The sequence below is a fragment of the Lethenteron reissneri genome, chromosome 50 (assembly GCF_015708825.2).
Source record: "Lethenteron reissneri isolate LAM-NWPU_2019-01 chromosome 50, ASM1570882v1, whole genome shotgun sequence".
Lineage (NCBI taxonomy): Eukaryota > Metazoa > Chordata > Hyperoartia > Petromyzontiformes > Petromyzontidae > Lethenteron > Lethenteron reissneri.
Genome location: NC_083828.1, coordinates 2,522,341 through 2,542,195, shown reverse-complemented (window position 1 = coordinate 2,542,195; position 19,855 = coordinate 2,522,341). Strand labels below are relative to the sequence as shown.

General features: G+C 50.0%; 1 protein-coding gene across 8 annotated transcripts in view; it reads right to left on the bottom strand.

The window, feature by feature from the left end:
* The window catches only part of LOC133355062 (transcription factor 12-like), a 249,467-nt gene that overhangs the window by 208,508 nt on the left and 21,104 nt on the right, over window positions 1-19,855 (bottom strand). For all 8 annotated transcript variants that reach the window (XM_061572335.1, XM_061572339.1, XM_061572332.1 and 5 more), the window contains exon 3: window positions 7,968-8,040. In XM_061572335.1, coding sequence (XP_061428319.1) covers window positions 7,968-8,040 — 73 coding nt within the window. The remainder of the gene's footprint in view (window positions 1-7,967; window positions 8,041-19,855) is intronic.

Genomic DNA, 19,855 nt, shown 5'->3' with positions numbered 1-19,855 from the left:
CATAGAGCGTCTGTCGTCTGCAGAGCTCGCACAGCTCCTCGTTCGTATTTTGACGCCACTCGGAAGGCCCAAAAATTGCGACAGGACGCGTGGGTGGCTCGTTGCGTTGGATCACGGCGAGAAAACGGATACCGAGCGCAGAAAGCGAGGAGGCTCAGTCGCCCACCCCCCTACCCCCCACCCCAGCAACAGACGGGGGGGGAGTGTGCCTGGACGGTTGGCCACGTTCCGCTTGAAATGCTGCAAATTTAGCGGAAAAAAACACTGCGCACACACACAAAGAGAGGAACGAGCCAGGGAGTGTGCAGTCACCCTGGCGTGACGGCCGGCTCCCCCCCCACCCACCCCACCGCCACCACCCCCCAGGGCTGATCTTATCGGCACGCTCACTGCCCATTTAGGGTTCTTCGTGGGGGCTTGCCGCCATAAGACCAGAAGGGAGAGGGTTGGGTTTAGAAGGTCGATACGCTGCGGTGGCGGCGGCGTTCTCCGTGGTCGGTCGGCGGAACGCGGGAGCCCTCCGTGAGCTCCGGCGTGAAGGCTGCAAGAAACGAGCGCGCGGCTGTGCCGATTGGCTGGCACGCAACCACCCCTCGTGCCCTGCGATTCGTCGAGTCGACACGATACGGGAGTTCACGGCCTCCACTCAAGAACCGATTGCCATTTCTCATTTGGGCCACGACTTTGTTCGCATTATCGCGCTCGGTGCCATTTGTGGCCAATAGCTCCCAGATGAAAATTCGCACATCGCTGTCGTAAAATTGTAAACGCGCCTATCTCAAACGAGTGACTGCAATCGCTTTTAATCAATAATTTGTTGGATGCCAAAGACGAGACCATCTCAAAGGGCACGCAAACACTGAGAGGAAGGCCCAACCATGCATTTCAGTCCCAAGAGAAGGCATGCTCCAAGCTACAGTCCACTCTCGATTATCCACGCTAATCACGGGGAGAATGACCACGGTTCATTCGCAATCGCGGATAATCCAAAAATATCCATTTTCCACTAATCTCTATGCCAAAAGTCACGAATATGATAACACTTTCCTGCTCCCGCGCAGAACACTCCGAGCACTGAGTGGGTGATAGCAGAGCCACGCCAATCAAAAGTAATCAAACCCCACCCGCTGTTGTAAATATATGCAACAACTGTACTGTAGAGGCGATCACGTGGGTTTCTGATGAACCGGATGCAAAATATGTGTTCGCTTTAAGCACGTGACTTGTCATGAACATTTCCAAGAATAACAATGTATAACTCTTTTTAGATCATTAATCTGGGCTTAAGGGAAAATCCACGAGTTATTAATTCATGTCAAAATCTCCAAGGGGATAAACCGCACGCGGATAATCGAGAGTCTAATGTCTTTTCAAAGCGTCACAGCAGCAAAGCAATACTACAGCCCTAAACTAGCGTCACCCCGGGCAAAATTCATTAATATAGTACTGGATATCCCAACAACAATACGGCATTAAAATCATGGTTTGTTTTGTTACATTGTGATGAGTAACGCAACATTATCACGTTGCACTACTTCTGCTCGTTTTGGGATCACCAGAAGAAGCGTTGAATAATATCGGGATGGAAGCCGACGGGTATCAGCTGTCAAGGGCGAAGCACGCTTGCGTATTTCCAAACATCCCTTTAAAGCGCCGCTCGTTTACGTCCCCAAGTTTTTGCTCAGCCTTTGATCAATTGCCGCCAGATTTCTACAGGGCGAATCGCTAACAGCAACGGCACTTGATACGAATGTTTCGCTCGATATTGGACCGTGTTTACGCGCGTTATAATTTCTCCCCCCCCCCCCACCACATGTTACAGACGGACGCACGCACAGACAGACAGACACAGCTAATGCATAAACACTTCCACAAACCTTCATTTGGAATGCTTTAGAAAATCCTCATCCTGACAATTGGGACAATATTTGCACGTGGCGGTCACTGTCATCTATGAGTGCACTAATACGTAAACAAAGTTATCTCCCGTCCAGCCCAGCAGTGCAGACGGACACATTAGGTGACTCATTGCTTAGCCTGTCATGGCAGGCCTAGCGCCTGATTGTAGAGTCATTCTTTATCAGATGGTGGAGAACTTTGCAGTCAGGAGGCTTCAAAGTAGAGCTATAAAGAAGCGCACTTACCAAGTGGTACATGCAAGCATGTGTTTGTGTGTGCGTGTGCGTGTGTGTGCGTGGTATGCATGGTTCCACTGTACAGACTCGGTGCGTCAATGTCTTTCATCTGCAACAAAAAAAAAGAACCGGTAATCTAGCGGCAAAGATTATAATGATGAAATAGCAACCTAAAAAGCTAAAAGTGATCAGATTATGTGCAGCAGCATCGATAATCGTGATGGATTACTGGAGTTGAAAATTATCCGTAAACTTTTATGCGTCCCAACAACGTCACGCGTGCGCAATATCTTTGCGCCCCCGCGTATATATATTAAGAGCCGTAAAAAACTAGATCCAGTTTCTATGGGACTGTGCCTTCACTTGAGCCGTTACTTTGCTATAAAATGCTAAGCCGGAGCATTCAACACCTTACGGTAAGCGGGTTTTCGCGCTCAAAGCTCACCAATCTCACAACATCCCTCGAGCAGTTTTCAGAACCCAGAGCCACACAGCCCGGTGTTACTAGGTGCGGTAAACGCCAAGCACACGCCTGTAATCCGGCGAACGAGAGGGGGGGGTAGGGTTGGCGGATCGGCAGAGGAATACACCCGTTCCGAGACACTAGCTGGGCAAAGAGGTAACTGCACAGAGGGCAGTACAGGAAGTGGGTACGCGAGCGAGCTATCTGGCACAAGTGTTGACTCTTCCCCAGAGACCCGTGTGCATTCTCCATCGCGTGTCAACCCATACGGTTCACCCTGTATTCTTGCACAGGGAAATTGAGTTTTTTTCAGGTCCACACGGCGTACAAACGTTTCAATATGGGCAAATGAATGTTTTGTCTATTTGTTTCAAATCAAGATATTTCATAATATAGGTTTATGGGTCAGATCGCGTTATTTATAAATGTGTCGTAACCCTCCACCACCCGACACGGGCAAACGGTAAGAAATGTGTCACGTTTTTCAAAGGACAAAATAATTCACTTCTTTAGCCCACCGGTGTGTTGAAGAGAGAATCAACAGCATTTAAAAATGTTGAGTAGTACGACGTTTCGCTGGTAATTACAATCAGCTTCATCGGGCAAGAATGTTGAAGCTCTCCTGTTGCTCCGGTCTTAAAAAGAGCAGCAGCAGGGTGACGTCATCATTTAATTCAATCTGGTGCAGTGATTCGAGGCAAAGAGGGGGAGGGTATTGTAATTATATAGATTGGTAATCATGCAATTGTTATTCATTGGTATTTGTTTCCTTTATAAGGAATTGTAATTGTATTTATTTAATCCTCACTGGTGTTGGCTGTGAGCGGGATTCGAACTCGGGGCGCCGGGTTCTTCGCGCTGCACTACCGCTCCCCACATTCCCGCGCGCGCACACACACACACAAACATACTAACACCCCAATAGCGCATTGTATGTACACGGTGCGCATAACACAATTCCTCTAATCAGCATGTCTCTACTTTGTCAGCACCAGATTAGATAAATAGTGAATTAGGAGGCAATTCGGCAAAGAACATTATCCCCGACGGCGCTCCGCGTGCGTGCGAATTGCGTGCACCGAGAGTAATTTACCGCACAAGAGCCCCTAATTAGAGCGGGGAGACAGAAGAAGTCGCGTAATTCATTCCGATGGGCGACCGCGATTCCGACGGCTGCAATTTTCGAACCCGTTCCCTATTTCGCCCCCCCCCCCTCGTTTTTCACGCCGGGGGGAGCGTTGTTACGCGCCCGCGTCGTGCCCGGCTATCGTGGGGTGACCAACGGTGATTGTGGGGCGCACACAGAGGCCATCCTAAACTGGAAGCTCATTTAATTATCTAGATTGACAACTCATCCTTTAGAACTGCTTTTTGTGCGTTTAGTTTGTTTCCCGCGCCTCCGATTGAAGCGGTTGGCTACGTATGTAACATCCCGTCTCCTGACTTGATTGCAGTCTGTTTGTGATCGCTGGCTCATGATTGCACGTTTTGAGATGAAAGGGCATGTGTTTAAATAAATTAGCACGGCTGTAATCGTCAATTAATTTCACAAAACCTCACAATAAATGAATGCAATGAATTCGAGCGATAGGTGTTATCAGAAACCGTGTGAAAACAATCCTCAACGTGCATTAAACGGAACTATAACTCGGAACATAGATAGAATTATTTTCTTCCCCAAAAAGCAAATGTGGCCATGAAAATCTGGAAATCTGCAGAGAAGGGCAGCTAATCCGTTGCGTGTTTGTCCGCAGAACTATTCCTGTGCAGCCGCTCAAACGGTTGCAATGAAGAAAAATAAGAAGAGGTGTTAACCTTTCTGGCAATGAAACAGGTGTTGTGTCGAGATGTCCAAACGCCATCGGAAAGCTCAGGAACGTGGCAGTCGATGCGAATGATTTGAGAATTTGTGGGCGGCCGACGGAAGGCCTTCTCTCGCGGTCCACCCCGCTAACGAGAACCTTTCCTGGTAACCAAACCGTTGTCTACGACGGCCTTCCCGCTGCCCCCCCCCCCCCCCCCCCCCCGGTATGGGAAACAAGAATCGAAGTCGAAATTCTGATTCTCGGGGCCTCGGCGGTAGCTTTTCCACGACTCTACCAAATACGAGATCCTGGCGCGTGGCCGGCGCGCACATTTTCGAAAATCATACGATAGGTAGGCAACGCGCGCTGTTGGGGAGAGGAGCATGCAGGGGTAGGTGGGAGGGTGGGTGGGAGGGGGGCAGGGTGATGGGAAATCTGCGAGTAAGCCTCCTGCCAAAAAACTGCAGTCAAAATGGTTTTTCATTGGAAGCACGTGAGTTTTTGGGGAAGGTCCATAAAGAAAAGTTATTTATGGCTGGTGAATATCAATGGGGCACCCCACGAGTGCATTCACAATATCCTCTGCGTTAATCAGACTCGATGTTAACAAAGGCAAGCACCTGGGGACAGGGGTAGAGAGCGGACAGTGTGCGTCCCGGATCCATCGTGCACCAGTCCAACGGGCTGGATCCTCCCGTAACTGCCCTTTAGTAACGGAGGGCTTCACCATGGTGACATCAATCCACCAGGGTGGAGTAGGGGGGGTCAAAGGGGGCACCGTGCAGCTTTACCCCAAAAGATGGGCAACTGACGGAGGCAGGAACGAAATAATATCGTAAGACGCTGGTAAAAAAAAAAACTTTACCTTGTCTCCTCCTACTAGCCTAGGACCTTAGGGGAGTGCCCAATGCAACCTCGTCTTTTCCTTGCATACCGACGGATAACAGGGACGACAATTGCACCCCTCCCTTTGTTTCACGTAAAACGACCACGACGTAAGCACAGCGTACGCGCATCTCGGACACTCGCACACACACACACATCTCGGACACGCGCACACACGCACACACACACACACATCTCGGACACTCGCACACACACACACACACACAAACATCTCGGACACACGCGCACACACACGCATTTCGGACACTCGCACACACACACACATTTCGGACACACGCACACACACACACACATTTCGGACACACGCGCACACACACACACGCATCTCGGACACTCGCACACACACACACACATCTCGGACACACGCGCACACACTCATCTGGGACACACACACACATCTCGGACACTCGCACACATCTCAGACACACGCGCACACACATGCATCTCGGACACACGCCCACACACACGCATCTGGGACACACGCACACACACTCATCTGGGACACACACTCATCTGGGACACGCGCGCGCATCTCGGACGTGCCATGTGTCGAGCTGCGGCACGCAGAAAAGACAGTGATCTACGTCGCGTTTATTCAAGCGCTGGACGTTTGCTTCAGCAGATGGGCCGCCGGGGCCCCGGCTATGCGGGCTTTGTTTGTGTTCGGAGCGGGAAAGTATGCACACGCTGGAGGGTGGGGACAGATTCCACTTGTAATGGACCCGCGCGCTCCGATATTGTCCAACGCTTCATTGCGCCATATGGGCGTTTTCTGTGCGGCTCTGACAATTTTTCCGACGGACAGATTTGATTGTGGTATGTGATTGTTAGCGAGCACCTATTAAGGCCAACTTTATTTCCCCATTGCTGGTGTTGGCACAACGCCAGGTGTCCGGTTTTTCGTGCCGAGCTGACCCTGTGAGAGGAGGGACCTGGGGAAGATCCAGGCCCGTATTCTTATGAACGGCTCGGCCCAAAGCCGTGCATTCGCCGAGCCAGCTCCGAGCACGATCCCCGCCGTGCTCAGGATCACCCCCGAGCCGAGAGCCACGGCTGAGCGGCTCCTTGCGTCTATAGGAAGCGACCGAGCGGCTCAACGCCTGGGGCCGAGCCACCGCTGAGCTACACGGCCCTCAGAAAAGCCAGCGGGGTGTGTACGTGGCCAGGGGTTGAAGACAAGGGCGGCCGAGATCACGGGAGCGTTTCAACCACCGCACCCCGCCTCTCGCCAAGTTATGGCCGCTCACTGACAACACCCGCCCAACCCGCAGTATTAGGTGTGCGTGTCAACGGTGCGCGAGCTGTTGTGTGTGTGTTATTAGCGTGTAGGAGCAACTGTTGTAGTATCACAGTGATGTACGTGTGAACCGACATGAGAAGAGAGACCATTTGAATGCTTGCGCGTATGTGTCCGCTTGTACGTTTGCGCGTACGCTTGTACATTTGTGCGTACGTTTACTTGTACATTTGTGCGTGTATCCGCTTATACGTTTGCGAGTACGCGTATTTATACATTTGCGTGCGCGCGCTTGTACATTTGTGCGTACGCCTTGTGCTTGTATGTTCGCGCGTACGCGTGCACCTGGCTGAGTAGCAACGAGTTAATTGTACGACAGCCTAAGTCTACCGAGCAGCGATGTTTACACATCACACCAGGTACTCATTTGAGGCTGAAATGCTCCTGTAGCGGTTCTGATAATCGTCACCGGTGTTGGCCGAGAGCGGGGTTCGTACCCCGGCGTGCTAAAGGCTGCACTACAGCTCCCTACTTTGCATAACCAGTTACATACACGCACGTAAAGAGCTGAATTTTTGCCTCTTGATTTGTATACATTGCCATGATATGGCTTTTCAAGTATCAAACTTGAGAGGTCTTCCTTTACAATTGAAAACGTTCACCTAGATTTTTTTTTTATAACGGAACTCAAAATTATTACGCTATCACATAGCGTCCCGCAACCCTTGGTGACCATAACCGAATGCGAAAAGATGCACTCTGCCGTCAACGGGAGTGTTTTTCCCATTTCGATGCATTTTTGTTGTCGTTGCAACCCTGGCAGGAACCTCAAAGCACAGAAAAGTCAACGCACGGAACCGTCGCCAGCATTGGTGGGAGCACACGTGGCCTAGAGGCAGCAGCAGCAGCAGCAGCACATTCACCGCTTGTAGCAGAGGCTCGTGGTTCGGATCCGGCAGGCGGCCCCAGTTATTACTGCGGGTGTATTGTGTATATATATGTGCGTATGTTGAACTTCTTTCGCACCGTACATAGCCAACTGTGTGAATCGGTGGTGCGAGGGAAGGACAACAAACCGGGGAATAAGTGCCATCTGCTTCGCGGTGGACGTGAATGACCCCGCGACGGCATTAGAAAAGAGCGGCTCCATATGCGTGCCGTCGCCGCCGTCGTGTTCCTAAATTTAGCCGAATTCTAAAAACTACGCTGCAAAGTGAACTAAAAAATGGGATTACGCGGAGCGACAACGCCCCGAATGCGGAACAAACTGCAGACCGTGTCTATGTGACGCAGCACCTTCCTTCGTGATAACCGTGACCACGTAAGGATGGCATGAATACCAAACGTATATTACACGCGGTTACTCTCTCACGCAGACGAGGCGTTTTGGAAACAACGCCGTCACGCACGCGAGAACCTACCCGCTCCGGCGAACTGGCTGCTCGCAAGGGTGGTTGGGCGAGTCTTCCCCGAGTTCACCGGCGGAGAGAACATCTGCGGAGACAGGGAGGGCACGCGCGCAGGGACGGGTTTAATTACGGTCCATGTTTTTTCATCCCCAGTCAGTCTTAAGCAGTGCATTTTCACACGCGCGAGCGCCTTTCACATCCTTCTCAACTCCCGCCAATCCGGAGTTGAGAACGGGGGGGGGAGGGAAGTGTGGGGGGGGGGGGCAGGGTCAGGCAGTCGAGAAGGCGCCGGCGCTGATGGACACCAAACCGCTGCACCCCCAAGGAAACATTTCATATCTGCGATTTGGGGTCATGACATTGCCACAAAACGTCATCTCGCACGAGAGTAACGTCGGCCGGGTTCCCTACCCCCCCCCCCAGCCCTTACAGCGCCTACCCGAGCCTTGACTGTACGAGTCTCAGCACGCACGCAGTGCTATCAACGAACTTGGCTTAAAAAAAAAACCCGAGGACTCTGCTGCTGGATTCCAGACCAAGTGTCAGGAGCATAAAATTGCTCCACGCAGCTTCCCGAGCAAGATTTTCACGTCTCCTTCAGGAAACGTTGTTTTGATACCTCTCGAAACATCCTGACTCAATAATACATCTTGGGCTCTCGGTCTCATCTCCGAGGCAAGGCCCTGGACATGGATAAGTTCGGTTGTCATGGAAAGAGTGAGGCTCTGCGTGGGAAGCGGTACGGCATGTCTGCGAGCGCCGGGAGGAAACATCGGCTTTTATTCGACGTGGCAGTCGATCATTCTTTGCCTCGAGGCGCATTCATTCCTTTCAAATGAAGATCCAAAGCTCCATCTTTATTTTATTGATCTTAGCCCCCCATTTGAAAGTTTGTCAGGATGTTGATACTTTTGACGCCAAATTGTTGTAAAACCCCTTTGTTAAGTGCAACTTGAATTCCAATAAGCAGCGCCCAGAACGCGGCCGACACGCAAATTGCACCAACTGTTTACATTTTCGGCAGAAGCGGGATTAAGTTGTGTAAAAAAGAATGGACGTGTTTAAAACTCCTCAAACACACGTGTGCGCGAGCGAAAAAAAAAATCTCACAACCCGAGGACGCACCAACGTTCTTTTTCTGTCCTTATCACTTTGGACGACGCCGCTGAGATCCTGGCTTCAGTCAAGGCCGTCGCATGTACGTGCGTTGAACTTCTTTCGCGCCGCACGTAACCAACTGTCCCAACTGAACGAGGCTTTCTAGACGTTGCGCGCCGTTGGTCCCACTCGACCCAGACGCAGCTCTACATTAAAAGCAATAACTTCATAAAGTGATGGAAATTTATAAGAATAGGTTTTACCCTTTCTGGCAATGAAACAGGTGTTAAGATGTTCAAACACGAAAATTGATACCCTTTGCAAGGCAAAGTCTGCATTAATCACACATGCTCGTGGCAAAAATTCATTGATATTCATTATCTCACGTTAAAATTACGTATTTGCAATTTGTCACTTTCGGTTATAATAGCGGTAATTTGTCATTTCAATTCAAGCCGAGGTCGGCTCCTTTCCCAGAAGCAGACCCCGCCACCGTCCCTTCTGCCTTGGCTTCGGCGGAGCGGAAGGAAATTTCCACGGCAGACTTCGTCGCAAGGCCCTCTCCCCCCACCCACCCACACGTGACATCTGCGGCCACCAAAGCACGACCTCGGGGCAAGCAAGCGCTCGCCCCAAATCGATGGTTAATGAAACTTGCAGCCGCAGCTTAAGATTTAGGGGTAATGAAATCGCGTAAAAGTACATGCGCCTAAATGCTTTTTGGTTTGTTTATATCGAGTGAGCGAGTAAACAAAAAGACAGCAACACGGGCCCCCCCGATACGGTGACATAAACGGCGGTCGTGGTGACAAGCACGCGACACCGCTTGGCTCCGAATAAAGAGGCCCCCCCCCCCCCCATCTGGGGCAATGTCAGCAACCCCCCCCCCACCGCCCTCTCCGTGCTAATGAGCAAGGCAGGGGAGCACGGTGGCTAAACAAGACGGTAAGAGGCTTCCCCCGCCTCCCCCAACCCACGTCCGCCTTCGCCCAGTCGCCGGAGTTACCCCGTGGGGATCGCGGGCGTCCGAGCTAATTGCGAGATGCCTGTGGGGAGTAACGATTTTACGCCCTGGCGGTGTTTAACAACCCCTTGTGAGGCCGCAAACGAGGGGTCGCTCTCTACTCTCGCTCTCTCCCCTTCTCTCTCCCTCTCTCCCTCTTGCTCTCTCCGCGTCGCCATTGCAAGAGAGTTTTTATTCCTCACTTCCTGCTTCAGGAGGAATGAAACTCGGAATAACAAACAAGGGCCCCATCGCGAGCACGCGTCGCAGTGACTCTCCGTTCCTCGGAGCGGACAAACAGGTTCGGGGACTTGTAGATGCTGGCCACGGGAAATGCTTTTACGAGAGGGCCTTTATTAGCGGACATCGAGGCTATATTTACGAAGTGTGTACCATTACGCCCGGGGACTCGGTCCCACCGGCACCTCCAGAGAAAGAACCTTCTTTTAAACAAAATTCCAAGTCAACTTTAGCTGTTTAATAAGCCACGCCACCACTGGGAGAACATGCAAACTCGTCAGGGTCGGGCTCAAACCCACGATCTCCTGTATACCAAGCGAGGTAGTTAACATCGCCTAGACACCGTGGCATCTGTGTGCTTGCATTCTTATATTCATTATGAAGGAGGCGTGTAAATTATAAATGTATTCATCGATAAGAATCGGTCATTATGTACAATATATAGTAGTAATTTGATTAACTGTTGCAATAAAACAACGTCAAATTTAAACCAAATTTGCATGAAAATATGTATTTCCGCTCGACCTTCTGCGGGAGTGCAAAAATCCACCTGCTCATGAGTATTAATGACGGGGGGGGGGGGCGCTGTTGCAGTGACGTCACACGGGGGGGTGGGTGGGCCTTATGTGAAGTGACGTTACACGCGGGACACATTCTTGGCTTATTGTCGTAGTAATGTGGAATTCCCACCACTCGCTCAAGAGCTGCCCCACACTCATCTGAAGGCTTAATATTTATGACACACGTGCGGGGACAAAGACGACGATCCCCATTTGATCTTGCAAACTGCCAAGGCATGTTGTTGTTATTGTTTATATCGTGACGATTCCACTTGTTTGACCAGGAAACCCTCACAAAGTCCCAAGGCTCCTTTTCTGGGGGGTGGGGTGGGGGGGTCCTGCCAAGTTTCTTGCAGCAGGGGACGATGTTGTTGCTGCTGCGTGCGATCCCAATTGAGTAAATCTGCAGGTAATTTTTCAGCTTTGGGATTAACATAAATAAATAAAACTGGCGTTAATTAAACAGTGCAGAAACGTAATATTATTCTTATTTATAGAGAACAGGAGATGGACAAACACATTATTTATTCGAGGGTATTTATTCCTTAACTTTATTTTTTGGCTGTGAAAAATAATGGAAACAAAAACATCCAAAGTTCAAATTTCATTACGCCGAAACTTCGTTTATCGAATACACGCACATCGAGATATTCCTGTATATACTTTTTATCTATGGCAGGAAGTTGAGGGGGAGGAGAGAGCACACACGCATGCACACACAGAGGCGCCCGTGTCGGGAATCGAACCCAGTCTTGCGAAGGCAGACGTGTTACCCACTGCGCCTCGTCTCTCCAACACGGACGTTCACAAGCTGCATTCGTAATGTACGTGCGTAGAACTTATTTCGCACCGTACGTAACCAACCATATAGGGTGCCACGATGGTGAGATGTTAACTACCCCGCCTGGTATACAGGAGGTCGTGGGTTCGATCCTGACCCTGACGCCTGCTACTGTAGATTTGGAGTTTCTATGCCGTTCGCGTGGTCCTCTGGTTTTTCGCTCCACATTTAGAATCGGCATGCGTTGAGAGCATTTGGATGCTATAAAATGTCCACGTGACGATAATCCACTTCGTTGACTTATCATGTGTGGCCAGGTCGCTTCTAAAAAAGATCTATAAAGCTCAGTGGGCCATACCTGGTAAAATAAAAAGTTTTAATAGAGAGTGCAGAGTATGCATAGGCGACTTCACTTCACGCACGCCGTGACGTCTCCTTTGCAACAGACTTCATCTAGCAAGCGCAGCGAACCATAGCAACGTTCAAGAGCGGAGGGGGGGCGGAGAGGGGGGGGCGGTCGATATTTAAATGTCGACAACGCCACTCGGCATAATCACGGCAAACAACGTCGAGGGGGATATATCGCGCCAATACGCTCGGGGCGCGCTGACCCAGCAAGATAGCCCGCGGATACTCCAACAGGAGCGGCAGGTCAACCCCACAACCACAGGTCGAGCATGCTATCTACGACGTCACCTCTGGACAGCTACAAAAATACAAGTGCATTATTTAGCGCGCGAAAGCCAAACAGACTAGGCACACACGCTATTTCAGGAGGTTCCTGCATCGGGGATGTTTGGCCAACACCAATTACACGACAAGTTTTTAGCTGTGGGAGGAAACCGGAGAACCGCAGCGGCCATCCGTCGCGCAGCCGAAAGCGCTCATCGTCATCATCCACCCACACACAAGCGGAAGACGACGGTACCACTTGCGACTGGGGAGCGGAATATCCACGACGAGAACGCGTATGGTCACCTGCTGCCAGCCCGTCAACAACCACTGAGCAGCGGCACTCGAGTGATCAGAACGGGCTCGCGGCCGGCGCCGTTCGACGGCCGAAGAACGCGTAAATATATAAATCTGTCATTAAACCCGCCACCACCCGACACAGCCAATTAGTAAGGTTTGTCACGTAAACAGAACATGCCAATTCGTTACTAGTACAGCACACCGGTGTGTTGGAGAGCAAGTCCACAATATTTACAATCAAGAGTACGACGTTTCGCAGTAATAACAACTAGCATCATCAAGCGGACAGCCAGATTTGGCTCGTTATGTTTGTGGCGGTCCCAGCAACGTCGTTGCTTATCTCTGCAAGGCGCCGTATGAAAGAGCACGATTAGCGTGGTAGCACAACAAGAATATATAGGCAATGTACAAGGTGGCGTTCCTCACACGTACAATTATTTACACTGCCAAAAGTTAAACTATAGGGGGTGTAAACTATACGACGGGAAGATAGGGGGTATTTTTTCACCATCTATCTTCCCATCGCGCACCTCCGATGAGCACAGGTGGCTACGTACGGTGCAAAGAAGCTCAACGTACAAACGTACAAACACCGCAGGAAATCTACGCACTGCCAGAGAACCAAGCAAAACCTTCACGCCAATGCACGTTCACTGAACACCATCTAATAATGCAAACAACGCTTCATTCCAGTAAAGCGCGAAACAGCCAAAACTACCGAGCCAAGGCTTTTGAAAATGTTAGATTAAACATTGGCCATCATTAATAAACAAACAACACATTTCCTGCAATTAACGCCGGCGTGTTTATTTAAACGCAAAGCCAAAACGTTTGCAAACATTCAAAGGGCCGGAACCCATCCTTCATCTCGACAGCGAGAGAGCGTAATTCGTCCCCTCTCGCCAACAATCCTCTTAGCCACGAATCACGCCGTTTGTGGACATCGGCCGCTCGGCAAATCTTCCCGTCATCGATGGACCGACAAGAATTCCCAGATAAGAGGCTCGGCGGAGAAAATCCTTCGTCGCGACGATACCGTGCCCACGATAATATTTCTGCGCCAAGGGGCGGTCCTATGCGATCGCAGGCGACATCCGCACAATGTGCGGGGAAAACCGTGCGAAGTGGCTCAGGGTTTATACCCTTGCTAGAATAAAAAAAACATAGAAAAAATTTAAAAAGGGGAAAATCACCCAGCTGCACGGCGCCGTTCACTTTCTCTCTCGCAAGCGAGAGGCACTTCGGAGTGGCGTGACGCATTGAGCGCAGGCATATGCTGCTCATGGACACTGCCACCATATGAAAAAAAATTCACACCGTCCGTGGCGGTAACCTCCCACATCATCACGGTGGACTCCATCTGTTGCACTGCACTGGCGCTCCAGTCACGATTGACACAGTTTTAACGGAAAACGAAATCTGTAACGTACGTTTGTGTGTTGAACTTCGTTCGCACCGTACGTAGTCAACCGTGCTAATCGGGAGGTGAGGGGGAAGGACGAAAGTAACTCAACACAAAAAGCAGTTATCTACGTTGAGCATTTTTCTTGAGCCATATTTCAACTGAACGGCTGACTAAACGTTGCAGCTTTAATATATTACTTCCCGATATTAAATCAATTTAAACGCTCCGACAAAAACCACGATGTTTATTCTGTACCATACAAAAATGGACTACAACATCCAGATTAATGATTATCTCCACGTGTTAAAAACACAACAGCATGCCACCAATGTAACATCTGGCTGCAGACCATCTACCAAGGCTTGTGTCCATAGCACATGAGGCTCAGTGCGCTATTCAGGGCCATTGCCCAAAATGTCGCCAGTCATATACATTTACTCTTAAGGCTGTGCAATCGACAAATGTGTCGAGCGCCCGTTCTGCGTGCTAATCACGTACAGCAATGCGCGTCGTTGACATCACTTTATTTTGTTCTCTGTGCTTTAGCCAATTTGGCGAGTCACGCCCCTTTCACAAATGAGATGCTCTCCTGGTCTCTTGAGCTCTAAGCTGGTTTAACAAATAAACTTGAACGGTTTTTAAGCCAGGCCTTCTTCTCGTTGTGCAATCACCAGCACTCTGTGGTGTATAATTAAACGCGGCGGCTTCCCACTGCCTATAAGGGACTCGGGAACTCCTTCTCCCAAAGTGCCACACGTGCGCCTGGCCCACAAGGACGAATCGCCACAAGTCACCACACATCCTGATGACGAATGTACGCATGCATGTTGAACTTCTTTCACACCGTAATTAGCCAACAGTGCTAACTGGAGGTGCGATTATCCCCAAAGTATTCGGGCCCAAAGAGACCACACGTTGTGGAGACTTATCAGGTCTTGGGCAAGGATCTCTTAGCGTTGCCGAGTACCAAGTGTCAAGGCGGAGCAGGCGATGATCGATTTTTCTTCCTCACCTTGACCCCACCGAGTCTGGAGGGTTGATGCTCTGTAGGTGCCCTTTTTTGTATTTCCCGGATTTAGGCCACGCACATCAACACTTTAGTGAGAAACATGGAAACTTTGCGAGACTTCTTTGGCTTCCTATCCCAAGCCCCTCTCACATCATCAATCTATTTCATTGCTGTTTTGCAATGAATGGGCCCCCATGGTGGTTTTGGAATGTTCTGGCTTGCAATGTCCCACAAGCGAGCAACATTTATTGAACAGGCCTGACTCTGCTGATAATACTCATAAAGTTGAATGCCGGTCCAGAGTTTGCTTAAAACAAATGCTGCTGGGAAAAAATCATTGATCCTAAAGGCTCCAGAGTGCGATAAGGAGGCGGCTGACCTCCGTGAAGCGATTGACCGGCGTGGATCATCGAGTGCGGGATCATCAATCACCATGACCGCTTTACGTTGAATTCTACCCCGGCGCGGCGAGGTAGAAACCCGGAGTGCGGCACCGCCGATATCACAACGGGAGTCCGACTTCACCCGCCCTCGCTCAACCAAATGGCCAAGTCCGTTTTAAATAAAAATAGCCGCCACCCCCCCCACCTCCGATAATTAACAGGGTTGGCTACGTACGGTGCGAAACAAGTTCTACAAACACGCATACATCTTCCCCTCCCCTAAAAATAACACTCTCCCAGTCTTCGCCTCCTATGTGAGTAGTAGGGGCAGTGAGCCCACCCACCTTCCCCCGGTCCCGACCCCGAGGGTACCTGGCATCGGGTTTGTCGCTCGCGAGGTGCCTGCAACTCCATCTCCCCCCATTCGCGTTCTGTACCGGGCTCTCGTTGAATAACAAAAAAAATAAAACTATATACAGTGTTCGTTAAAAAAAAAATTTGGCTAACCTCACTTACGGTTGTTCCATTACACGTCCCGAGTGTGGGGTCGGAGCAGGGCGAGCGTGGGCAAGGGGGATGGGCGAGTGGCGGGGATGGGTGAGGCCACGCCGTCCACGAGGCAGCGGGGGGGGGGGGGGTCCCGACTCTGCCCCCTCCCCGCTAAACTTTGCTTCCGCCACAATTCAGGCACCGGCCGGCCAGCACGACTCTCGCACAAATTCAACACGGGCAGATTCAGAATCTTTACTGCGACTGGAGGAATCCGATGAGTTATGGAGCTCTTTTTCACAGATGTTCAAGAGGGGTGTGTGTCATGCGGGCCGGCCACCTTTTTGGCTGGCCATCGAACAAAGACGGTTACCGCATCACGCGCGCTATCAGGTGCGCTTATGCGGCCGTCTGGAACGCTCTTCCTTGCAATATTGGGAAGCCACTAGAGCTATGCCCTCTCTTTAGAACTGATTTTTGTTGTGCTTAGTTTGCTGTCCTTCCCCAGCACCCCCTGATTGGCACGGTTGGCTACGTACAGTGCAGAAGAAGTTCAACATACGTTTCATACCCAGGAGGGGAGAAATGTGGGCACATTCGCACCTTTTCAAATGGTTAAACATTCAAAGCCTTCTGACACCATAACGGGTAACGGTTGGCAGGTCGGCGGGCGTGTGGCACCCAAAATGGTGGAGAGATCACCGTGCGAGGAAAATGGTGGCGCGAGGGACTTGGCGCCCGCCAAAAGGAACTTTCTCTCAGTCTCATTCGCTCGATCGTTTTGCCCGGAGAGCTCTTTTGCTGCTCATCCTATTCCGTCCATCGCACAAAACTTCTCTCTTGCGCCCCTTCTCCTTGCCTCACACATGAAGGGGTTCGCAGACCGTCTCCCCTCTTGTTTTTTTCCCAGTGTACCATCTCTCTCTATTCCAATAGTACTTACTTTTAGTTGCTGTTAGCTATTTAAATTATTAAAAACTCTGGTCTCTCTTTGGATTTCAGGAAGGGAAAGAGAACAAAAAAGGAGGCCACATCGAAATCTGGTCCATGACCGAGTGAGATTACGCGACGCTGAACCGTTGGGCTTTGCACACTGCTGCCCCTTGTCTGGACTGTACCATTATCTGCAGAGCACGGCAGAGAATAATAATATTTTCGATGCGGAAAAGTCCGGTTTTGTTATACACCGTGAAATAAAAATGACACTATATTGCCAGAAACTTCACCATCATAAATCTTTGGTTTTGTCAGCAATAACTGGGTAATTCCAAACCGAAATTTTCCTCGGTTTGGAATTACCTGGCAGGAGTTACGTAATGGTTACAGAAAACCTAAGCCCAAGTGATCTTCTGCTCAAACAAGCTCATTTCCCGTTAACAGCCCTGCAGAGCAAGCGGGAGAAATTCCACGTGCTTATGGCAGGGACGAGTCCATGCACGGAGCAACCACTGTCGACTTGCCCACAAAGCGGTTCTCATTTTACCGCCCCCGGAAAGGTAATGGGCTGAGTCAACCCGCAACCAGGATTTGAACTGGCAACCTTCTGCTCGCGTGCCGCTCCCACTACCGCCGACACCTGGCCGGTTACCGCCCCTCCGATTCTCACGGTTGGCTACGTACGGTGCAAAAGTTCAATATACGTACGTACACACGTACGTGGTGGCTGGAACCATTATCGGCATGTGTAGGTTAACAGGAGCGATGACTTGGTGTACAAAATGAGGGTGGGAGCAGCAGACGGAGGGAGGGGGGGGCTGACACCAGTATCGGAGCACCCCAAGTGAGCGCTTGCCGACATCCTGGGTTGCGCATGCAGAGTCCGTGCACCCGACGAGACTGGGCCATGAGAAGGGGAGCAACCGACCGCATCAGTGGCCAGAGTGGCAGGGGGGGGGGGGGGAGAGTCGCAGCACCAGAGAAACATTTGAGCAGGAAGTAGGCATGAGAATATTCAAATCCGAAAAACTGGGGGAAAGACAAAGGTAGCAACTGGGGAGCATAACCCCACGGTGGCCTCTACGATGGTGGCCTTGACTTGCGATAAAACGGACCCTCATGTGTCATGGGAATGGCTTGAGCCGGGTAACTTACGACTTCACAAACCGTCGTAAAATGTTGTAAATTCTGCTCTATTGCGGCCTACTTCTGGCAATAATTTGCAAAAAGGTACAGGTGATGGCGAGCATAAACTAAAACTAAACCCGGTAAGGCCCACTGAGCTATGTATCTCTTTTTAAGAAATGACCTGGCCACAAATGATAACTCTACGAAGTGGCTTATCACGTGGAAATTAATACCAGCTAAATAAAAAAACACAGAGCTGAAGGGTGCAGTCTGTCCCGTGGTCACCATCAAGATGCAGCCACTGCAGGGGTAACGGGAGAAAGTGATTCTTGGAAGTCATTCAAGTTCGACGTGTGGCTTTGCTGTGCGAGCGGGTCCAGGAGGAAGCCTGCACGACGCTTTGCTGCTCTGTGCCTTCATGTCCAGAGCACACAATTGAGATGAACAGTAATTGCTGCCACAAGTCTCATCCGTCATGTCGTCGTCGTACGTCAGTGCGCGCATGAGTGGTCTCCCTGGCTTTTATTGTCAAAGGGAAGGTTCTGCATGAAAATAAAATGTACAAGCTGAGAATAACGTTACGTAAAAAAAGATATGCCCAAGTACAGTATTGCCTAATTAAAAGTCCTTCCGCATCTGGAGCAAAAACAAAACACTGTAGTGATTTGCACTGTCCCGCTTCCATACTCAAACAGCTGAGATATGCAGCGAATCTGTTTGAGCCTTCAACCCTTCGTAGTCGAGTGCTCATTCCGAAGACAAAAGGCCCTTCTATATGAAAATGTAGAACGATTGAAAAATGTTAATATTTATTTGAGCAAAGTGAAGCCAAATTCACGTTGAGGGATAATGTTATCTGTTGGACATTTTGACAGGTTTTCATTTCATTCGATACCAATAACTTAAGAGCAGTAAAAATACAAATGGAGGATATACAACGTTTATAAATGGACATGAGATATTACAAATCGTGTTATTAAAATGCCAATATCGTCAGAGTTTTGCGATTATACTAAAAATGTATAATGTTTATAAATGGGCATTAGATGTTTTTTAAACCCCAATAGCGCCAAAGTGTTTTTATTATAATCGCCAAAGAGTTGGCCGATTATAATGAAAATCGGTGGCACCGTTAGTCACGTAACCACATCACCTTTTTCACAATTATTTTGTTTAGCCAATGTTTCTCAACGAACTTGCGGCACTCACGGGCGCCCCCCCCCCCCTCCCTCAAAACCATTCGCCCACTCGCCACCTCAACCGACAGCTCAGCACAAGAGAACGAAGTGTACCACAGACACGGGGCATTACAACGCGAGAGAGAGAGAGAGAATACACGCACATTCATTTTTCATGGGATCTGTCCAAGGAAATTTTTTTGGATTTTAACTGTTCACGTTTGATCGAATCGAACCGTGAAGCCAACACGCATCGCAACCCTAGCTTTTGCGGAGGTGCGCGTGTGTGAAGTGATACACCCACCGGCACAACCAGCAAGGTACCTGCAGAGAAGACTGCTCAAATGTCAGTGGAGATTTTTTTATTGTTATAATACTATCCTTGCCCAGGGCAAAATGTTCGAGCGCAAAATGACAACGTCGAGGTCTGCTCCCCCCATGAGATGGCTTCGAGAGTTAACAATTGGTGTCGTTTTGTTTTTACTACATTAAAGGAGCAGAGACTAAAGAAGTTGGCTATATACGGTCCATAGTTTGGGTTGCGTGGCCACAGTCGCACCGCCGTATCTCGTCTTTAGCCACACATTTGTGAAAGAGATGTGCGCGTTGGCATGTTTTAGATGTTCTGATGCAGTCGACGGTTCCACCACCAGTGTCTTCGAGGAGGAGGAGGAGGTGTGGCGCTTGGGGTCTCTGAACGAGGTGTTTATTCTGGACG